The sequence below is a fragment of the Rhinoderma darwinii genome, chromosome 6 (genome assembly GCF_050947455.1).
Source record: "Rhinoderma darwinii isolate aRhiDar2 chromosome 6, aRhiDar2.hap1, whole genome shotgun sequence".
In the NCBI taxonomy this organism is placed as follows: Eukaryota; Metazoa; Chordata; class Amphibia; order Anura; family Rhinodermatidae; genus Rhinoderma; species Rhinoderma darwinii.
The window spans coordinates 135875299-135894615 of NC_134692.1; the positions used below are offsets into that span (position 1 = coordinate 135875299).

Here is a 19317-nt window from a genome sequence, read left to right on the forward strand (position 1 = left end):
AGATAGATATGAGATAGATAGATATGAGATAGATAGATATGAGATAGATAGATATGAGATAGATAGATATGAGGTAGATAGATAGATAGATAGATAGATAGATAGATAGATAGATAGATAGATAGATAGATAGATAGATAGATAGGAGAGATAGATATGAGAGATAGATATGAGAGATAGATAGATATGAGGATAGATAGATATGAGGATAGATAGATATGAGATAGATAGATAGATAGATAGATAGATAGATATGACATAGATAGATAGATAGATATGAGATAGATAGATAGATAGATAGATAGATAGATAGATAGATAGATAGATAGATAGATAGATAGATAGATAGATAGATAGATAGATAGATAGATAGATAGATAGATATGAGATAGATAGATAGATAGATAGATAGATAGATAGATAGATAGATAGATAGATAGATAGATAGATAGATAGATAGGATAGGATAGGATAGATAGATAGATAGATAGGAGCCAGACATAAAAACATGTTTTTTTTTTCTAGTTTTTTAGCTCCACAACTATCAGGAGAAAAAAAAAGAAACACAAAAAACTGTGAAAACACGTCCCCCTTCCAAATCTCTCTCTCATGTCTGTAAACTGAGCATAAGACGTGTATGGAGGATTCGGACTTACTATGCAGCAACCACAAGAAGCAGCGCGGTATAGTGGTATATAACACTGCTACATCTGATCACTTCACCCCCGCTGCCCCCCGCACTCGGTGCCCCTTCCACAAGCTCCGTACCTTGTCCTGCAGCCGGAGTTCAGTGCAGGAAGTTGGAGGATTTCACTGGGTTTCTGGGAGAGTATCTGAGCGTGTGTGAACGCGGGCCGTGCAGCTAGGGAGTGATGTAAACACAAAGGCATGTGCAGCAGTGGGCGAAGAGTGGAAAATCCCTGGCAGGAGCCGCTGTACTCTATAAACCAATGGAGAGCGGGAAGAGAAGCTCCCAGGGTCAAGACTCCATGAAGGTCCCATACAATCTGTATGATGTCACCAAAGCGATAGGACTTCCTAAAGTACACCCCTCCCTTAATAAGAAAACTACATGAGCCCATGAAAGTTCCTCCTGTCAGAGCAGCAGTGTGTGCTCCAGAGCGGCTCATCCTACTTTAATCGGAGATACAAAGTTGCAAGAATAGTCAACTTTGGAAACTCTGGTCACGCAGGCAGGGAAATAAATCTTCCTTCCATGTTTGTCAAGCTTGGAATATGTTACTCAGGCAGGAAACAGTTAAATAATATGGCAGGACATGCCGCAGAAAACGTAGCATATGTCGCGCCAGTCAGATAAACGTAAACTCTTGTAAAACAGGGACGGCGTGAGTCCGCCAGAAAGGGACCCCCCCCTGTATGATGTCCACATGCCCTAATAGCACATATAGACAGGGGTCGTCTTCATGAGAAAACCCCTTCCAATCACTTTTCGTTTTTTAATTTTCATTTTTTCCTCCCCACCTTCCAAAGGCCATCACTTTTTTATTTTCCCGTCGACATATCCGGATGAGTTTTTTGTTTTTTCCTTGTGGGGCGAGATGCAGTTTCTCTTGGTACCATTTTCGGGTACAAACGACCTTTTTGATTACTAATAAACAGCAATTTTTTTCTTTTACGGCGTTCACTGTGCAGGATAAATAACGTTGTATTTTAATACTTCTGACTTTTACGGATGCGGCGATACCGCTGATGTTTATTTTTTAACGCTTACATTATTTCATTTGAAAAAAGGGAAAATTTTTTTTTACTTTTATTATTTATTGTTCAAAACTTTTAGGTTTTTTTTAGTCCCACCAGAGGACACGGACATGCGATCGTTAGTACAATATGCTGAAATACTTATGTACTGCTGTGTATTGTGCATTTTAGGTCCTCCTATGAAGTCCTGGTTGGGGCCACCCGTGGCCCTGCAGGGTGTGGAGTGTGCTCTGCTTATGAGCCTGCTCTATACCCCCCCCCCCCCCCATACCAACTATGAAGTACATGTCCACCAAATGTCGGGAAGGGGTTAATAAATGACGGCCCTAAAATGACAGAACTTGAGGGCTCACACATGGAGTCAAGAAAAATGACGTTTTCTGTTTTGTGCAATAGCGCCACCTACAGGAGAAACCTTACTCAAATTGTGAAACCACAAAAAAAAAAAATCAAAAAAAAATCTCTTCTACGTATTAATTAAAGGGGTTGTCTGCGTTGGACAATCCTTACGTCCCCCTGCTGGACCCCCAGCTATTTCCCTGCTGCGCCACCACAGGACAAACAAAGTATTACACCGTGCCCATTTATATAAATGTGTGGTCTCATAAATAATATTATAAATAAAGCTTATATAGAGTGACTGCACTTTCATCAAACTTTGGATTGGTGGGGGTGCGAGTGCTGAGACACCCACCGTCGCTGAAACAAAGGAGCAGAAGCGCTCAGCTGAGTGTCACGCACCTCCGGCTGTGATCGGCACACCGCTAGGGCTCATGCACATGACCGTGTTGTTCTTCAGTTCGCTACATGTATTTTTTTGGGGGCAGCACACTGACCCATTCGTGTTTATGGGACCGCGCACACATCAATGTTTTTGGCAGATCCATTGTTCCCGTAAACTATAGAACATTGTCTTATCCCGGTCCGTTTTTTACAGGCAGCAGACAGAAGCTATCCGAGTGCTGTCCGCATTTTGCAGATACCCTGCTAGCAAACGCCTGGGAAATCCAATCACGTCACCTTCCAATGAGTGCGGATCGCGAAACACGGATGACACGCGGAAACAACACTGCTGTAATATGCGGACATACGGAACGGATACGGAAGCACCTCGGAGGTATTAGGGACCCAAATACGGACACTAGGAGTTGTAGGTTCCGCCCCGATCAATGGCAACGGACGAGTGCATGAGGCCTTTAGCCTTATGATCACGACCGTGCTTTTGCGACGGCAAATTATCCGCATTTTTGCGGACCCATTCATTCATTTCTATGGCTCCATGCACACCACTATGGTCATGATTTGCGGATTCAGGAGTCTGGGCGCACAACAAAGTTTTTTTGTGGATCGCAAAACCAATGGGGTCATGTGCAGAGGCTGAAGTTGGCTCACAGAGCGTCTACGTGCCACCTATCCGCTTATATAGATCGTGGGGGTTCGGAGGCACACAGGTCCCCAATATTCTATGTACCCCCCGAGCCCATCTGACCGAGAAGGAGACGTTCCACAAGACGGTCGTGACCTGAGATTTATGGAGATTCACCGTGAAGTCTCAAAAAGCCGCAAATTCCTTCTATATATCGGGGACCCAATTTCTGGATTAGAACAATAAACAATGAGGTCGTCCGTGTAGATCGCGATCAGTTCAGTTATTTGGCGCCGATTTTGATGCGGAAATTGCGTCGGAATCAGCACAAAAAACTCCCCAATTGATTTTTTTACAGGAAGTGTTTTGAGCACTCGCGGAAAAAAATATGCGGCAAACCAAACCCTGGAGCAGTTTCCGCCTCGGAACCTCCATTTCAATCAATGGCAGGCAGAAAAAAATGCGCTGCTCTTTTAAAGTGTTTTTTTGCAAAGTTTTTGTATTTGATTCACAAAAAGTCTCTAAAAACCGGCAGAAAAAGTAAAAAACGCTGCTGACATTTCAAAGTCTGCCTGACAAATAACGCTGGCTTTAGGTTTTTCCGCGCTGATTTTGACACGGAATCCGCTTCAGAATTAGCCCCAAAAAATGGCGCAAACGGCCCCCAATGATTTCAAATATGGACAGAGGCATTTTTTTTCCCAGAGCGGTTTTTGGGCGCTCACGTAAAAAAAACAGCGGCATGTTCTTTCTTCCAGCGGTTTCCGCCTCTGACCTCGAATTAAAATCAATGGGAGCCAGAAGACACCTGTGACGATCGTTTGAGCATTTTTTTGCCTGCGGTCCTAGCATTCAATGGCCACAGGCAAAAAACGCAACGAAAAATGCGGAAATTCCTGGCATTTTGTGGCAGTTTTTTTCCGCCTGCATAAATCTCTGTATGAACTAGGCCTTAAGACTCCGAATTTCCAACCCCCACCCTCTCAATAGAAGCATTTGAGGAACGCCATCACCAAAATGTAGAGAAGGGGCGGCAGAGGGCAACCTTATTGGGTCCTGGTACCGATAGTAAACCGGTGGTTAAGGTATCGTTGAGGCCCCACGCACACGGCCGTGCCAGTTATCATAGCCCGCGATAGCGGGCATGGCCGGCCGTCAAAGTATAGGAGCACGGACCGTAAAATACGAAAAATAGACATGCTCCATAATTCCCGGCGCGGTTCTACAGCACGGACACCCATCCGTAGCGCTACGGAAAGGTGTCCGCGGCCAATAGTAGAACCTAATGGGTCCGTAAAACCGGGACCTCAGCCCACGTTTCTGGAAGTAACCACTGGGACTCCCACCATTGCAGAGAACAAGGGGCTCCGGGTCTCCGTTCTGGGTTGGAGAGCAGGCGCGGTCCTTCTCCACAGAGGTGAATGGGAGTGTGATTGTCTAGACTGGAAAACACTGTAGCAAATGCTTCAATTGGGAATCGGACTCCAATTTAAATTATTTGGAGCCATTACAATTAATACTATCAAATTATTTCACCATTCACAGTCCAGCGATGTGTTTATTATAATGGAATTTCAGTGAAATCACCTAACATCATACACTCATTCCATTCAAGTCAATATAGTTGCCTATTATAACGCAGCACAAACGCTGTGTGTGCACCAGCGGTAGTGGAATCACTTGATATTGCATGTAGTGGCATCTCCCAATATAATATCTATTTTCAATTCAGGCCAAGGTATGTGAGTTTGGGGGTCACTCACACATACCGGTTTGCACCAATGGACTTTTAACATTTATTTTAATGCAAATCAATAAAAGTTACTTATTAATTAATTTAGTCTAGACCACATCTTTTCTCTTTCCTTATATATAATGTGCTGCCATACACTGGGTATTATATACGGGATTATGTCCCCTCTGCTGTAAATTATAGGATTATTAGAAGCCACGGAGACGTTATCTGCATCGCCCTCACGTGGGAAATTCTCAGCTGTTAATGTTTAATGACCAGAACGACGAACTACTGAGAAAAAAACAGAACGCGTCCAATAAACGTTACAACCCACAAAAAAAATCACCACAAACACCATTATCTGTGCCACCGGCAGCAACAACAAGAGATGTATCAAGACTGGAGCAAAGGTAAAGTGGAGCAGTTGCCCATAGCAACCGAACTCAGCCCTTTGGAAAATGAAAACAGAGACCTGATTGGTTGCCATCCCCAGCCTCCCGTCATCACCAGTCCTCCCGTCATCACCAGTCCTCCCGTCATCACCAGTCCTCCCATCATCACCAGTCCTCCCGTCATCACCAGTCCTCCTGTCATCACCAATCATCTTGTCCTCTTGAGCCCGGTCATTATCACCAGTCTTCCGGTTATCACGTCATCCTGTCCTTTCTAATCCTCTCGTTATCCCCAGTCTTCACATCACCAATCCTGTCATTATCACCAGTCCTCCTGTCCTGTCATCTTAGTCCTCCAGTCCTCTCCATCCCTTCTGTCGTTAGTCCTCCTGTCCTCTCATCCCTTGCCCTGCTGTCATTATCACCAGGCCTCCTGTACTTTCCATCATAAGTCCTCCTGTCCTCTCCATCCCTCTTGTCATTAGTCCTCCTGTCCTCTCCAGTCCTCCTGTCATTAGTCCTCATGTCCTCTCCATCCCTCCGGTCATCGTTAGTCCTCCTGTCATCGTTAGTCCTCCTGGCCTCTCTTCCCTTGCCCTGCTGTCATTATCACCAGGCCTCCTGTACTTTCCATCATTAGTCCTCCTGTCCTCCAGTCCTGCTGTCATATTGTGGCCTTCTACCTCCCCAGTGAGTAATTTCCCGCCTTTCCTTCTCCTGTCGCGTTGCTGCTTCATGTTTTACACATTTACTGCACCTTCTTTCAACATTTTGTCACAACCGTGATATACACCGTAACCCCTGCCATACAGTCACGATATACACTACAGTCCTCTTCAACCCTCTCGTATTCACAGACAGCGGTTATAGACAGACCCCCTCGTTCTCACAGGTCACCCTTATAACCCCGCACCCCGCTCTCTGTCTCCTCCATTACAAACTCACCAGTCCGCAGACATGTTTTCCGGCTTCCACTAACAGTACAGGAGCCCCTCCCCCTCACACACAGACACATTCCGGGAATTCCCATTTCGCCATTAGCATTCTGGGAACCGTAGTCCCGCCAGTCGCCACGCTTGAATAGCTTTCTCTCAAGCTGAACTACAAATCCCGACAAACTTTGCGAATCTCAGACACCAACCAATCGAAAGGCTGCTCTCTCGGCCGCTAATTCCAACGTCACTACAGGGGCTGGGCTTCTGCCATCTAGCGCCTGTAATATTTCTGCGAGGAATAGAGACGCTTATCATTGGCTGAACAAACACCACGTGTTCATTTGCACCAATAGGCGAGTAGAACTCGGTCTCTATATAATTTGCGCGCAGCGTGGTCACCGGCCTTTCCGTGGGGATGCTTGAACGAGAAAAGGTGTTGGTAAGACGATGGAGGAGCAACGCTGTAGTTCTTTTTTTGTAACTTCTGCTCTTCTTACAGTTGCATGTAAAATTTTGCCCAATTGTGGTGCTACAAGCTAGTTTGTAAGCCGAGTCCTCTCAGCCAATTAAATGCACTGATATAAGCCATGTGGCGGTAGCTTTTCACTGGTACGCTTATTAATTAGTTTTTAGTGAGCCGATTGGTCGGGGAGGGCATTAATGGATGCACTGTACCCTCCAACTACTTTGTCAGTGCATATTATAGTTCTGGACAATGGCCGTTCGTCCTTGTGTTGACTGGTTTATGTATTTTAGTCTGGTATGAGCTCACACTATATGTTGAGCGGAGCGCTGCGACCTTGCCTATTCCAGCATGCTTAACCTGTTTCCTTGCTCTGCAGGTGTGTATTAAATGTACCCCGTTATGGCTGGGGTGGACGCCTCTCGTGATGACCTGGACCCTCCCTGACTAGGTAAGTGTGTGGCTTCTGCTGGCCTTACCTTGTGGCTGCCGGTGATGTTCCCTAAATTCTGACACCTCATATGAAACTGTAAAAAAACTGCTTCTTGATTTTACACTTTGGGCTGAGGCATCTGCATAGTAAGAATATATGGACTGATGGTCTGGATAAACCTACTAATAATCCTGTCCTCGTCCTTTACAGGTTAGAATATCAAGATTCTGATTATTTCTTAATGGTCTGTGGCAGAATTCTGCCCCGTCGCGTGCTGCAGGCAGTGGTAAGTACCATGTAGTAGTCACTGATCATTTAACTAGGACCCCCTATGATAAGGTAACAGTGGTCTCTGGTTTGTGGCTCTTCAGCTGGTGCAGAACTACAACTCCCAGCTTGCTGTTAATGTTGGGAGTTGCTGTTTTGCTACAACTGGAACAAGCCAGACTGGAGACCATTGATTGTACGTCTCCTTCCCCTGATGCATTAAAGGGATTGTCTGGGCATAGGCTCTGTCCACAGGATAGGTCATCAGTTTATGATCGGTGGGTGTCACCCGGACCCTGCACCGATCAGCTGGTGTCGGAAGCAGATGGCTTTGTACACTGGATAGCGGCCATGCTGTAGAACTGCAGCTCAGCTCCTTTTAACGAATAGGAGCCAAGCTGCTATCCTGGACTGGAGCAGTCTGCTCCCAGCATGGTCATCCGGGGCCTGGAGGCAGCTGCTCGGTGCCGGGTTCAGACCCCCACGATCTTATACGGATGACCTATGCTGTGGATAGGTCATCAGTTGCGTGTGGCTGGACAACCCCTTTAAATGCTGGCACTGGGTGTGCTTGGCCAGGGCTCCATAGAATTCAGTCTGTTCGTGTTCAGCCCTTCCAAGAGAACTAGTCAAATGGCCCCAGACTGTCCCTCCAGCACCGCACGACTTGTATATATGCTGTAATAGAATACTTGCATTTGGGACCAGTTTGCTTGGTACTTTTAATGCAACCCAAAAAGACACGGTCGCTAGTTGGCCGCACATTTTCCTGTGTAAATTGGGAGATTTTCTGCTGCAAATGCATAGGGACGATTGTAGTAACTGAAAACCGTAACGTATGGGGACGGACAGCAGAGTATCCGGCCCTGGAATCTCTGGTGAAGTCTGCGCTTTAGGCTATGTTCACACGCAAAATCGAACTGCTGAAAATGACAGCTGATTTCAAGGGAACGTTTTATGAAGCTGAAAACGTTGATTTATTTATTTTTGGAGCTGTTTTTCTATTGACACTATGAAAAACCACTCCAAAAAACTGCTCAGGAAGTGACATGCTGCTTTTTACGGGGTGTTTTTACGCACAGTTATAGCGGTGGCATAAAAAACTGTCTTAACATAATGCAGTTTTTCCCACTGACTTCAATGGACAGATACTTGTAGGTTTTTAGCTACTGGTTTTCAGGTGTATTTCGAGGCATTTACACCCTGAAATACACCTGAATACTGTGAACATACACCTTAGGCCTCATGCACACGAACGTAAAAACGGCCGTAATTACAGCATTTATACGGGCCCATGGACTTCTATTGGCCATGGGTACCTCCCCGTATGCTTACGGGAAGGTGCCCGTGCCGTTGAAAAATATATAACCTGTCCTATTTCAGGCTGTAATTACGGCACGGGCAGCCCATAGAAGTCAATGGGGCTCCCATAATTACGGGAGCGTTGCTAGGCGACGTCAGTAAATAGTCACTGTCCAGGGTGCTGAAAGAGTTAAACGATCGTCAGTAACTCTTTCTGCACCCTGGACAGTGACTACAGATCACAATAAAGAGCAACCTGTAAAAAAAAAAAGATGTTCATACTTACGCAGAACTCCCTGCTTCTTCCTCCAGTCCGGCCTCCTGGGATGACGTTTCAGCCCATGTGACCGCTGCAGCCAATCACAGGCTGCAGCTGTCACATGGACTGCTGCGTCGGACTGGATGTCAAGAGAGGGACGCTGTCACCAAGACAACGGCCGGGTAAGTATGATTTTCTTTTACTTTTATTACGGAAAGGGCTGTCCCATCTCTCTATCCTGCACTGATAGAGAGAACGGCTGCCGATTTAGTGCAGTGCAATTTTGCAGCGAAAACGTGCCCATAAATACTGGTGCAATATGGGTCGACTACGTGTAACCAAGGACCCGTATTTACGGGAGGACAAAAATAAGTGTGCATGAGGCCTAAGATCTGGTTGCTAGTGAAAACAGGCAGGTAAATGTTACGCCTGGAGATAGTCTACATTGTGAAGGGTGTTAAGACAGTAGCAGGAGGCTGTGCACCCATCTAGTTTTACTTTGTGCAGAGGACTTGCCAAGTTTTCTTTAGTTCTATTAGGACTGCACGCTGGTATGAGGGAATTACTTGCTGACTAATATCTGCTCTTGTCTTGTTGTAGTGACGTGACTGGAAGATGGGAGCGGAAATAAGAGGTAACGATGGAGGAGTCTTGTGTATTTGGAGCCAGTGATGATTTACTTTAAACTTTCTGACACCTCATCTGAGCACTTCAGTGCGGATTTACTATATCTGAGGCTCTTCCAGTTCCTGTGCAGACTTGTAAGCGCTGTGAGATCTCGGAGGATGTACTAGAGAGCGGCTTCAGATTGGAGTCTGAATGGTGACCATAGATCAGTCCTCTAGAGAAGGATCGGTCTATTGCACTCGCTTTTCAGCCTGTTGAAAAATCTGTTCTCTACGGCGATCAGAAGTCTTACCTGTGCAGCACAATTGATGACTAGCATTGTATGGCCACCTTGATAATGCAAATGGTTGTAGAAAGGTTGTGATATTATTTTCCAGGTTCTGTGCCGCTGGGCTGCCTGGTACTGCTGTTTACTTGTGTGGCAGAGCTGCAATATCAGACTGGGCACTAGTGGTGCTTTCTGCAAAACAGTCTTTGTTTTTAATCTCAGACAACCCTTTTGGATAATTATATACTGGCAACCTAATCTTCTGGGTGACCAGTATACAAGTTTTTAAAAAGTAAGGGAATGTTCCGTTTTCAGGCATATTTTGGGGCGTAAATGCCTCAAATTCGCTTGGAAAAAAACCACTAGCTGAATGCCTACAAACATTTGTTCATTGAAATAATGGGGAAAATTGTGTTATTCAGACTGTTTTTGGTTTTTTTGTAAATTCTTTTTTTTTTTTTGTTCTGGGAAAGGGGGGGTTCAGACTTTTTTTACGCCGGTTTAAAAAACCAAAACTGCACGTAAAAAATGGAGGATGTCACTACTTGAGCTGTTCAGTGCCAATAGAAAATGCTCCCAAAACATCTAGAAAAAGAACCTAAACTTCTTTCAGCTCCAAAAACTGCTGAAAATCAGATTTCTCTGAAAACAGCGCCGTCATTTTCAGCTGTTTTAATTTGTGCGTGTGACCATACCCTGAATGTTAGACTGCCCTTGAGGCCGCAGTAAAGCTATAACATAGCGTTACATCCATAGGCCGCCGTTCACCCAGCATTTACCAAGAGTTCTTCTGGCATATGCTGGGCCGGTATACAGCGGTCTTAAAGGAAGTTATTGTGGCCGCAATGTATTCATGACTATTCCAATCCAGTACAGATAGAATAGTGAGGCACCCCTTCCCTGCCAGGTTAATCATGTAGATCAGTGCTCTTGTATAACTGGTCTGCAGCCAGCAAAGCCGTTCATGGTAGAAAATATCTTCATAACCAACATCGTGGATCACATGAAGTTCCCCTTTAAGCAGAGAACGACTGCACTTAATGTCTGATGTATAACCGGTCTCCTCTTCCCATACAGGTGCTTGGATCGCTGCGGACGTTATTGCAGGTAATGGACCATTGATCTGTGCAGCTCATATGCTGTGTAGTTGAAGCCGCTGATGATATACCTAAATTTTCTGACACCTCATCTGAGCACTTCCGTGCTGATCTGCTATATCTGAGGCTTCGAACACTTTACACCCTGACGATCTAATAATAATAGAACTTTCTATTGACTGATCTTTCCTTCTCTTCTCAGGAAGACTCGGGAGCTGGAGTAGAAGATTCCCATCTGACCCCATTAATCACAATGACCACAGAGCGAGCGTGGTAAAGTGTCCTCGTGTTTAATCGCTGGAATAAAATGCTTCACATCAAGCTCGACTTCTTTTTATTAAGTCTTACAAAATTATACATTGAACTACAGGGCAGGGGGTGGTCTGAGGGGTGCAAACACTTTCACGCCAACCTGTGTAAGCGGCACAAGCCTTGGAGTCCTCCAGTCATACGACTTAATGTTCACAGCAATATACAACCTGTGCAGTAGGGTTTCGCAGTCACTGCTGGCAGGGGTATGAGGTGAAAGAATGGATGCCAAATACCCATCTGTGCCACTATGGGATGGAAACTAGCGGAAGGCTGCCCGCATGGGTTACTCCTGGCTTACATGAATCTTCCTTGCCTTGCTGAGTCATGTCTGTAATGCAGCGCTTAGTGAATACAGCGTAATGACATTCATGCGGGTGGTAATTCAGCATGGCCGCTCTGTATGGGTTGATGGTTCACTTCACTGAAGCACGGTGGACGTCACACTGGCCCACCGATAAATACTAAAATATAAAACGCTTGAAGCTTTTTTTTTTCTGGACATTAATGCAACTGGACAGGTCAAAAGGACAGCTAAACCTTGTATGGACGAGTGCGATTCTTACCGGAGAGAGTTCGTAGCAAGTATGAGCAACTAATCCCTGATTATCAAGTCAGTGCATTGTGTGAGGCAGGACCCCCCCCCCCCCCCATATATATATTACATTCATTGTGAGTTCCCCAATTCCTTGCGGACACCTCAGATACTCAAGGAGGGGGCCCAAGTACAGATCTGACTGTCGGATATACCAATGCATGCTTAAAAGTGGGGGAGGGTAACGAGATGGCGTTTATTCAGCTCCCCTACATTAGGGCATGGACAGTTATTAGTGGTGCAGTTCAGGTCTTGAGATTTAGGTGTCCTTTTGTATAACACATCAGTTTTTTTGCTACCCTCACAGATAAAAACACAGACATGCACAGACAGAATGCTCGGCCACAGGGATGGGGGCTGTGCTGCGGGAGCTCTGGGGCACCCCCTTGTGGAGACACTAAGTTCTCATCAGTCTTTGTACAGATAGCCAGTAGGAGGATTGTCCCCCGATCGGTGAAGAAATCAGGATTTACAGCAACCTGAACCTTTTACTTCCTTCTTGACGTAGTCGTGGAGTTTAAACTTAGGCTCGTTGGGAAGCTTCATGGACCGGTGCTTCAGTTCCCTGATCAGGGAAAAAAAATTGTAATCAGTCTGCAGTGGTCCAAAGAATATGAACAGAACACAAACGCAAGGTCTCTTATGGATCCCCCCCACCCAGGTAGATAACTTGATCAGGACTGATTGCCGCATTGTACGGAGATGAAATGCTCCACCTGTGTAAGTCTGTAGGGCAATGCGATTTCAGACACTGGTTTCCCAGATTTATATATGGAGTTCAACACTGAATTGTGGCCTGTTGAATTAGATGCTGTATGATGGATGTAGTTGCCCCCCTAGAAGCAACGGGGCAAATGTCCTATTGAGGCTGCGGCAGTTTTAGATGTATTTATGTCCAGAATGTGCCAAAAATAACTGGTGTTAATACCTCGCTGGACACTATTCAAGTGTCTCGAAGAGGGGAACAAGACTCAAAATCTGCCAACGGCTGAAAAAAATTGTTGCTAAATCAAAGGTATAAAGAAGAGGGACTGGGTCATGCAAGACTTGCATAGAGTGCCCTGCTGTGATCAATTTGGTGCCAGTCGACTGCCTGGTCTAAGTTTCTGGCTAAATCTTCCCCCTTTTCTTTAGAGAATATCTTTTCAACATGGTTTTGCACAGAGGAAAACCTCTTTCCAAATGTAGCCCCCAATGAAAAGATGTTATGCAGGAAAAATATAGTAGTACACGGCATTAAATGACTGACTGGGCCACTGCATAGTATTCACATCCACCACTATAGACCCTTCTTTACTAGCTAGAGGATGGGCACTGCAGAGGGCGACTTTCCTGTCTAGCTAATGGGGGGGGGAGGGGGGTCCTGATTGGAAAGAGGACCAACCTCTAATAGAATATAAGGACAGAAGCTGCCCTGATCACCGATCTATAGATTGTGACTTACTTTGCAATAGCGGTAAACGCTAATTCCACATTCAGTCCGCTCTTGGCACTGGTCTCCATAAACGGCACCCCGTATTCCTGCAAGGCACAAATTAAGCCGGTTATATTATACGGTGCTGGAATATGAGATTATATTTTTTAGTCCTTACCCAAGGTCAGTGTCTGTTCCTAAAGGGAAAAATGCCAAAAAGATTGCAGCAGACCCTTAAACAGCAACAGCACTTTTCTAAACCATTAAAGATCTGAAACCGCATAAACTTACCAGGTGTAACCACTGCAGAAAATTATTACACTACCGTGCCCCAATGGGTGGAAAGAAACATGGATTGGGGTGCAAATGGCTTGAGCATCAATTAGAGTCCCTGGTAGTTGTACATACTGCCACTAGGGGGCAGTGTTGATCAGGTTAAATTAAAGCTATTGCAACTGAAAAGCATAAATAGTACAAAGGATGAAAAATGTCATCACCCCAAAACCGTAAGTACTAGAGGAGTCTGTATCTGTCTAGTTGTTACAAGAATCAGTCCTTTCTGTTTCTGGGAAAGTTGGGTGACAACAATTATAGCTGCCATATCACCTACAATTGTCACTCAACCTCCCTAGAGCTCTAAATGACAAAGCTGCCGTGTTAGGCCTCATGCACACGGCCGTGTCTGTGATTGCGTGCACGGACAGCCACTCGCATTTTCTGCCCGTGTTCCCATGCCTAGTATGGGAGCACGGCCTGTAAACAGCAAAAAGAACGGCCCTGGTCCATAATTTGCGGGACCCTTCTACAGCCTGGACACCTTCCCACAAATATATGGGAATGTGTCTGTAATTACGGATGAATTTTACAGTCGTGTGCATGGGGCCTGGTCCGCGATTACGGACACGGGTGGTGTCCGTGATTGCGTGCACAGACAGCCACTCACCTTTTCGACCCGTGCTCCCATACAAAGTTTAGGAGCACGGTCCGTAAAAAGCAAAAGATAGGACATGTCCTGGGGCTTTCTACGGGAAGGAGTCCGTGGTCAATAGAAGTGACTTGGTCTGTAATTACGGACACGTTCTACGGTCCTGTGCGTGGGGCCTCAGGGAGAGTTCACAGTCGGCAGATTTGTTATGGACATTTCTGGGATTGATTCTGCAGCAGGTGCATGGATTTCTGACAACTCCATTCAGATGAACGGGACAGTCGCCGACATTTCTGCAACAAATCTGCCACGTGTGAATACACCCTTATGGATGTAACAGATTTGCATTTCAGGAGCTTGGGGGAGCTGGATGACAACCTCTGCAAAAGCTGTAATGGCGGCCCTATTAGTTGTCACCCAGCTTTCCCAGTGATGGCTGAACATAATTTTTGTGGACATGAAAGAACTTCACTGGGGATTGGTTCTTTTTTTGCCCCAAATTTTCCTCTAGTTCTTTCTATGTCCAGATCTCACCTTTGCCAGCCGCTCGCCGTCTTCGATCTTGACCACACGTTCGTGAGTGGAGTCCACCTGTAAGAAGAGCATTGGGGTCACTACAGGACCGGCTGTCATATACGGTGAGGGAGCGCCCACCCTTCCTGCATCAGCCGCTGTCACAATGAAATTGTTGTGTGGACCAGAATTTCCGTTTACAACTCACGTTTACGCCGGGCTCTTGTGAGGAGTGTGAACACATGTTTTATGCATTGGCAGCTTTCAAGTAAATGATGAATATTTAACAGGAGCTAAAAGTCTTCTACAGCAACAGCCGGGCAAAGCTTTAATAGGAAGGGCAGTGCGAGGAAGGGGGCAGTTAAAGTGAACCTGCTCCTTTTTTTTTTTTTTTTTTTTTTTTAAAGTAAATAATATTAACTATCCACCCATGTAACCGTTTTGTTTATTCCTCTAATGCATCTAAAATAAAAAAATGAAGCATCTTTGCAAATTGAATTAAACATTTCCATTCATTTTAGGTATCCAGCGCCTATGCAGATATGTATCACCATGGTAACAGACTACAAACAAACCGTGTGTAGTCTGACTTTGCAGTCGTGTGTTATTCCCTTCTATTTGTTTCTGCTTCTTGATAAACTACATAAAGTAGAAGGAGAAGTTGGAGTAACATGACTGCAGGATCAGACAGTTTTTTTTTTTGTAGTCTGTTACCATGGAGACACATAGGTCTGTATACACTTATGTTTATTTAGATATCTGGAAAATCATCCATCTTTAAACAGTTTGAGGATAAAACATTGCGAATGCGTTAAGTGAATGTCCAGCCTTGAACACTATTGCGTTTTGTATTCTAAATGGCTCCGAAATTCTGACTAATTTCCTTCTATAGAACTTTAAAGTGGTTGGAGCTCTATTTTTTTTTTTTTTATAGAGCTACAAATCCCCTGGATCCCCACCACTAGGGGGAGCTTACTGCATACAATTTATACAGTGAGCATAATAATAAAACCGTATGCAGTAAGCTCCCCCTAGTGGTGGAGTTTTATCATTTAATTCTTTGTCTATGCAGAATGTTGGACCTAAGGGAAAAAAAAAAATGGTGTCAAAAGGTGGAGATTGACTTTAAGGGAAAACACAATTACCTACAGCCTCGGTGCATCTCAGATTTTCTCCTCACCTTATTCCCGAGAAGCATGATAACCACGTCTTTTTGCGCATATTCATGTATCTCTGTCAGCCAGGCCTGGAAATACAAGAGATGAGATAATAATCAAACAAGCATTTACTAATGTTATGTAAACCATCTGCAGCGGTCATTCTCCTTTAAGCAAGGTCTCCACCTCCACATTATATATTTATAGTGATTAGAGTTGTTATTCTGATATTAAAGCCCTAATCCCCACACGGAAATAGTTAAATTATAATATCCTGGCTGCCTACAGCCACCACTAGGTGGCGCTTAGAAATTGCATACTGTGTATACATTAAATAATATAACAGTTCATTCATGCATTCGGCTCCCTCTGGTGGTGACTGCAGGCAGCCAGAATAATTATTATTTAACGATGTTTATGCAGGAGATTTGGAGCTCTGTATCAGGAAAAACAAAGAGCAGCTAGAGCAAAGGAAGGCAGGACGAGGGTCAGGCTGCCCGTTTCTAGAGATAAGTGTGGGTCCCAGAGGTGGGATTCGCATCTATCGGACATTTATAGAAGGTCACCAAGACTACCCCAGTCCATATGCCCTATTCAAGACCCCTCCTCTATGTGCCAGAATGGAGAGCCACTAAAAAGCAGCTCCCATTCTGGCGGTCCTGGCGTGCTCATGCATTACATGGACGGCTACTCATTTCAATGGCCGGCATTAATGCTACATTAGAGATGTGTGGCTGGTCGTGGCTTCCCCAAGCGATGTCAGCCAGCTTCCTTTTAAAAAAAAAAGGGATGCGTTCATGAGAAAATCCCTTTCATGATTAGCAAAGAAAATTCCCATGGACCAGATTTCTCTCCATATGTAAAATTGATAAACCCCCCCCCAACTGTAATAATATAATTGCCATGAAAACACAGCGCCCCCAGTGGCCATATTACAACAGTGCAGGAAGAATGGGAATAGTACAAAGGAAGAAGCATTGTATATAGGTGTCGCTGTAATCTATAGTGAACTACTCTATCATGTCATCTCAGAATGATTCAGGCCACTTATTGTATTGTTTCTGCCCTATCTGGGCATGGTGGCTTATATTGGGGGAACCCACAGGTCAGGACCCCCTTATTTCCTGAGATCTGGCTGGTTGTGCAATAATTTGGGATTTTTGGATGTGCCCTGCATCAACATGTTTGCCATTGCGGGGTCTGGGACAGCTGGGTGGCAGTCGCCAGTTATAATGGCGGCTATATGAGCTGTCACCCAGCTTTCCCAGAAACAGATATAGCTATTAAATGGCTGAATAACATTTTTCAATACTTGACAGAAGACGACTCGAGCTCTTTAAGAGATTACGTTAGCGGGTAACATTCTCTATAGCAGGGCTGTTTTGTAAATGTATCACACATACGGTATCTCAGGCGCTGATATATTCCATCACACCCTTCTAGTGAAATAGGGGCTGATGGGAAATTTGCAAATAATTTTCACTGTTTTTGTGAATCTTTGTTCAGCGGACGCGTTAAATTCCAAGGTATTTGCATATATCAGTCATAGCGCCGCATTGTCCAAGAAAACAACAGTCTGGTTGAGAAAACAGATCTTCAAACACCCTATTAGGGGATTCTAGAGTTAATAAGGATGGACCCCCCTCTCAGGAGCCTCATCTATTATCTAGAGAGTAAAGCGGTTATAAAGAGTGTCTCTCGCTCTGGAGGACCTGGCATGTCTGTGCAAAACATGGACAGCCCCTTGATTTCAATAGGAGCTATGTAATTCTTAGTTTCGCCTGGAGTGGCGCTGCAGGGGAAATGAGCACTTATTGCCAGGTTCTTTTCCAGACTACAAATGATCACTGCGGGTCTCAGCAGCAGGACACCTTGGGACCCTTCTGTTAAAAATAGACTTGAACAAAGCGGAGAACCCATTTAGGCCTTTTCACAAAGTGCAGATTTTGCATGCATTTTTTTAAGCCCAAACCAGAATTGAATCCAGAAGAACAGACCTAGAAGGCCTTTCTTTATATATTTCTTCTGTTTAGGTTTCGTTCCTAGTTTTGGCTTAAAACCAATATGCAAAATCTGCTGAAAATCTGCCCAGTGTGAACAAGGCCTTAACGAGACGATCAAGTCATAATTGCTATTAACATGAATAGTGCAAAAAAACACCCCTAAGTAACGGTTTACTAAATCCCCTTTGTTCCATCCTAGATTTCCCTAGTTTCTGGACGCTTTGTGCAGAAAATTCCATTAGGTGGCAGCAAGGAGTCAGTTCAAAACTTCCAGGATTCTTAGTTCTTATTCTAGAAGGGTTGTTGTGACAGGGCTCTACTTCCAATTACTGCACTTTAGAATGATTGATTGTCACTCGGCTCAGCATAGTGTACCGCGCACTGTCACTGAATAATATGCTTTTCAAGCAGTGAATAGATCTTTAGAGAAATAAGAGAAAAAAATATCAGTCATTCTAAATGTTGTCCTCAGAATAAATAACTAAGAAAGAGCTCAACTCAGATCTGCAAACATGGTCAACCAAGCTCAGCCACGAGATTATACTCCATTGTCTGATAAACTGCAGTGCACACAGTTTGTTTTAAGATAAGATACTGCATTGTATGCTGGTCACCAGATGTGAGCTCTCCAGTGTAGCATTGTATACTGGTCACCAGATGTGAGCTCTCCGCTGCAGCATTGTATACTGGTCACCAGATGTGAGCTCTCCGCTGTAGCATTGTATACTGGTCACCAGATGAGAGATCTCCGCTGTAGCATTGTATACTGGTCACCAGATATCAGCTCTCCACTGTAGCATTGTATACTGGTCACCAGATGAGAGATCTCCGCTGTAGCATTGTATACTGGTCACCAGATGAGAGATCTCCGCTGTAGCATTGTATACTGGTCACCAGATGTGAGCTCTCCGCTGCAGCATTGTATACTGGTCACCAGATGTGAGCTCTCCGCTGCAGCATTGTATACTGGTCACCAGATGAGAGATCTCCGCTATAGCATTGTATACTGGTCACCAGATGTGAGCTCTCCGCTGTAGCATTGTATACTGGTCATCAGATGTGAGCTCTCCGCTGTAGCATTGTATACTGGTCACCAGATGTGAGCTCTCCAGTGTAGAATTGTATACTGGTCACCAGATGAGAGATCTCCGCTGTAGCATTGTATACTGGTCACCAGATGTGAGCTCTCCAGCGTAGCATTGTATACTGGTCACCAGATGTGAGCTCTCCACTGCAGCATTGTATACTGGTCACCAGATGTGAGCTCTCCGCTGTAGCATTGTATACTGGTCACCAGATGAGAGATCTCCGCTGTAGCATTGTATACTGGTCACCAGATGTGAGCTCTCCGCTGCAGCATTGTATACTGGTCACCAGATGAGATCTCCGCTATAGCATTGTATACTGGTCACCAGATGTGAGCTCTCCGCTGTAGCATTGTATACTGGTCACCAGATGTGAGCTCTCCGCTGTAGCATTGTATACTGGTCACCAGATGTGAGCTCTCCAGTGTAGAATTGTATACTGGTCACCAGATG

General features: G+C 44.9%; 2 protein-coding genes, 1 long non-coding RNA gene and 3 other non-coding genes across 14 annotated transcripts in view; 4 read left to right on the plus strand and 2 right to left on the minus strand.

Moving 5' to 3' along the window:
* The window catches only part of TRAF7 (TNF receptor associated factor 7), a 31359-nt gene extending 24986 nt beyond the window's left edge, over nt 1-6373 (minus strand). For 2 of the 8 annotated variants that reach the window (XM_075830545.1, XM_075830544.1), the window contains exon 1: nt 6158-6269. The gene's annotated coding sequence lies outside the window, so the exon portion shown is untranslated. Of the gene's footprint in view, nt 1-768; nt 857-6157; nt 6273-6353 lie in introns of those variants that run through there. The other 6 variants (XM_075830543.1, XM_075830549.1, XM_075830541.1 and 3 more) reach the window with 6 other exon arrangements.
* Nucleotides 6374-6490: 117 nt separating this feature from the next.
* On the plus strand, nt 6491-11184 carry LOC142655889 (uncharacterized). Of its 2 annotated transcripts, none has more exons than XR_012849566.1 (6): nt 6491-6586; nt 6990-7061; nt 7254-7329; nt 9472-9505; nt 10844-10873; nt 11066-11184. It is a non-coding gene; the product is annotated as an uncharacterized LOC142655889 (long non-coding RNA). The 2 variants fall into 2 exon arrangements; XR_012849567.1 differs by having other exon boundaries at nt 6562-6580.
* LOC142656754 (small nucleolar RNA SNORD60) lies at nt 7098-7182 on the plus strand. Its single transcript, XR_012849735.1, has one exon. It is a non-coding gene; the product is annotated as a small nucleolar RNA SNORD60 (small nucleolar RNA).
* Nucleotides 9535-9611, plus strand: LOC142656752 (small nucleolar RNA SNORD60). The gene has a single exon (XR_012849733.1). It is a non-coding gene; the product is annotated as a small nucleolar RNA SNORD60 (small nucleolar RNA).
* LOC142656753 (small nucleolar RNA SNORD60) lies at nt 10918-10993 on the plus strand. The gene has a single exon (XR_012849734.1). It is a non-coding gene; the product is annotated as a small nucleolar RNA SNORD60 (small nucleolar RNA).
* The window catches only part of RAB26 (RAB26, member RAS oncogene family), a 168864-nt gene continuing 160727 nt past the window's right edge, over nt 11181-19317 (minus strand). Inside the window, exons 6-9 of the mRNA XM_075830550.1 lie at nt 15800-15865; nt 14641-14697; nt 13212-13288; nt 11181-12332 (exon numbers count right to left, since the gene is read on the minus strand). Of these exons, the coding sequence (XP_075686665.1) occupies nt 12230-12332; nt 13212-13288; nt 14641-14697; nt 15800-15865 (303 nt within the window). The 3' untranslated portion in view covers nt 11181-12229. The remainder of the gene's footprint in view (nt 12333-13211; nt 13289-14640; nt 14698-15799; nt 15866-19317) is intronic.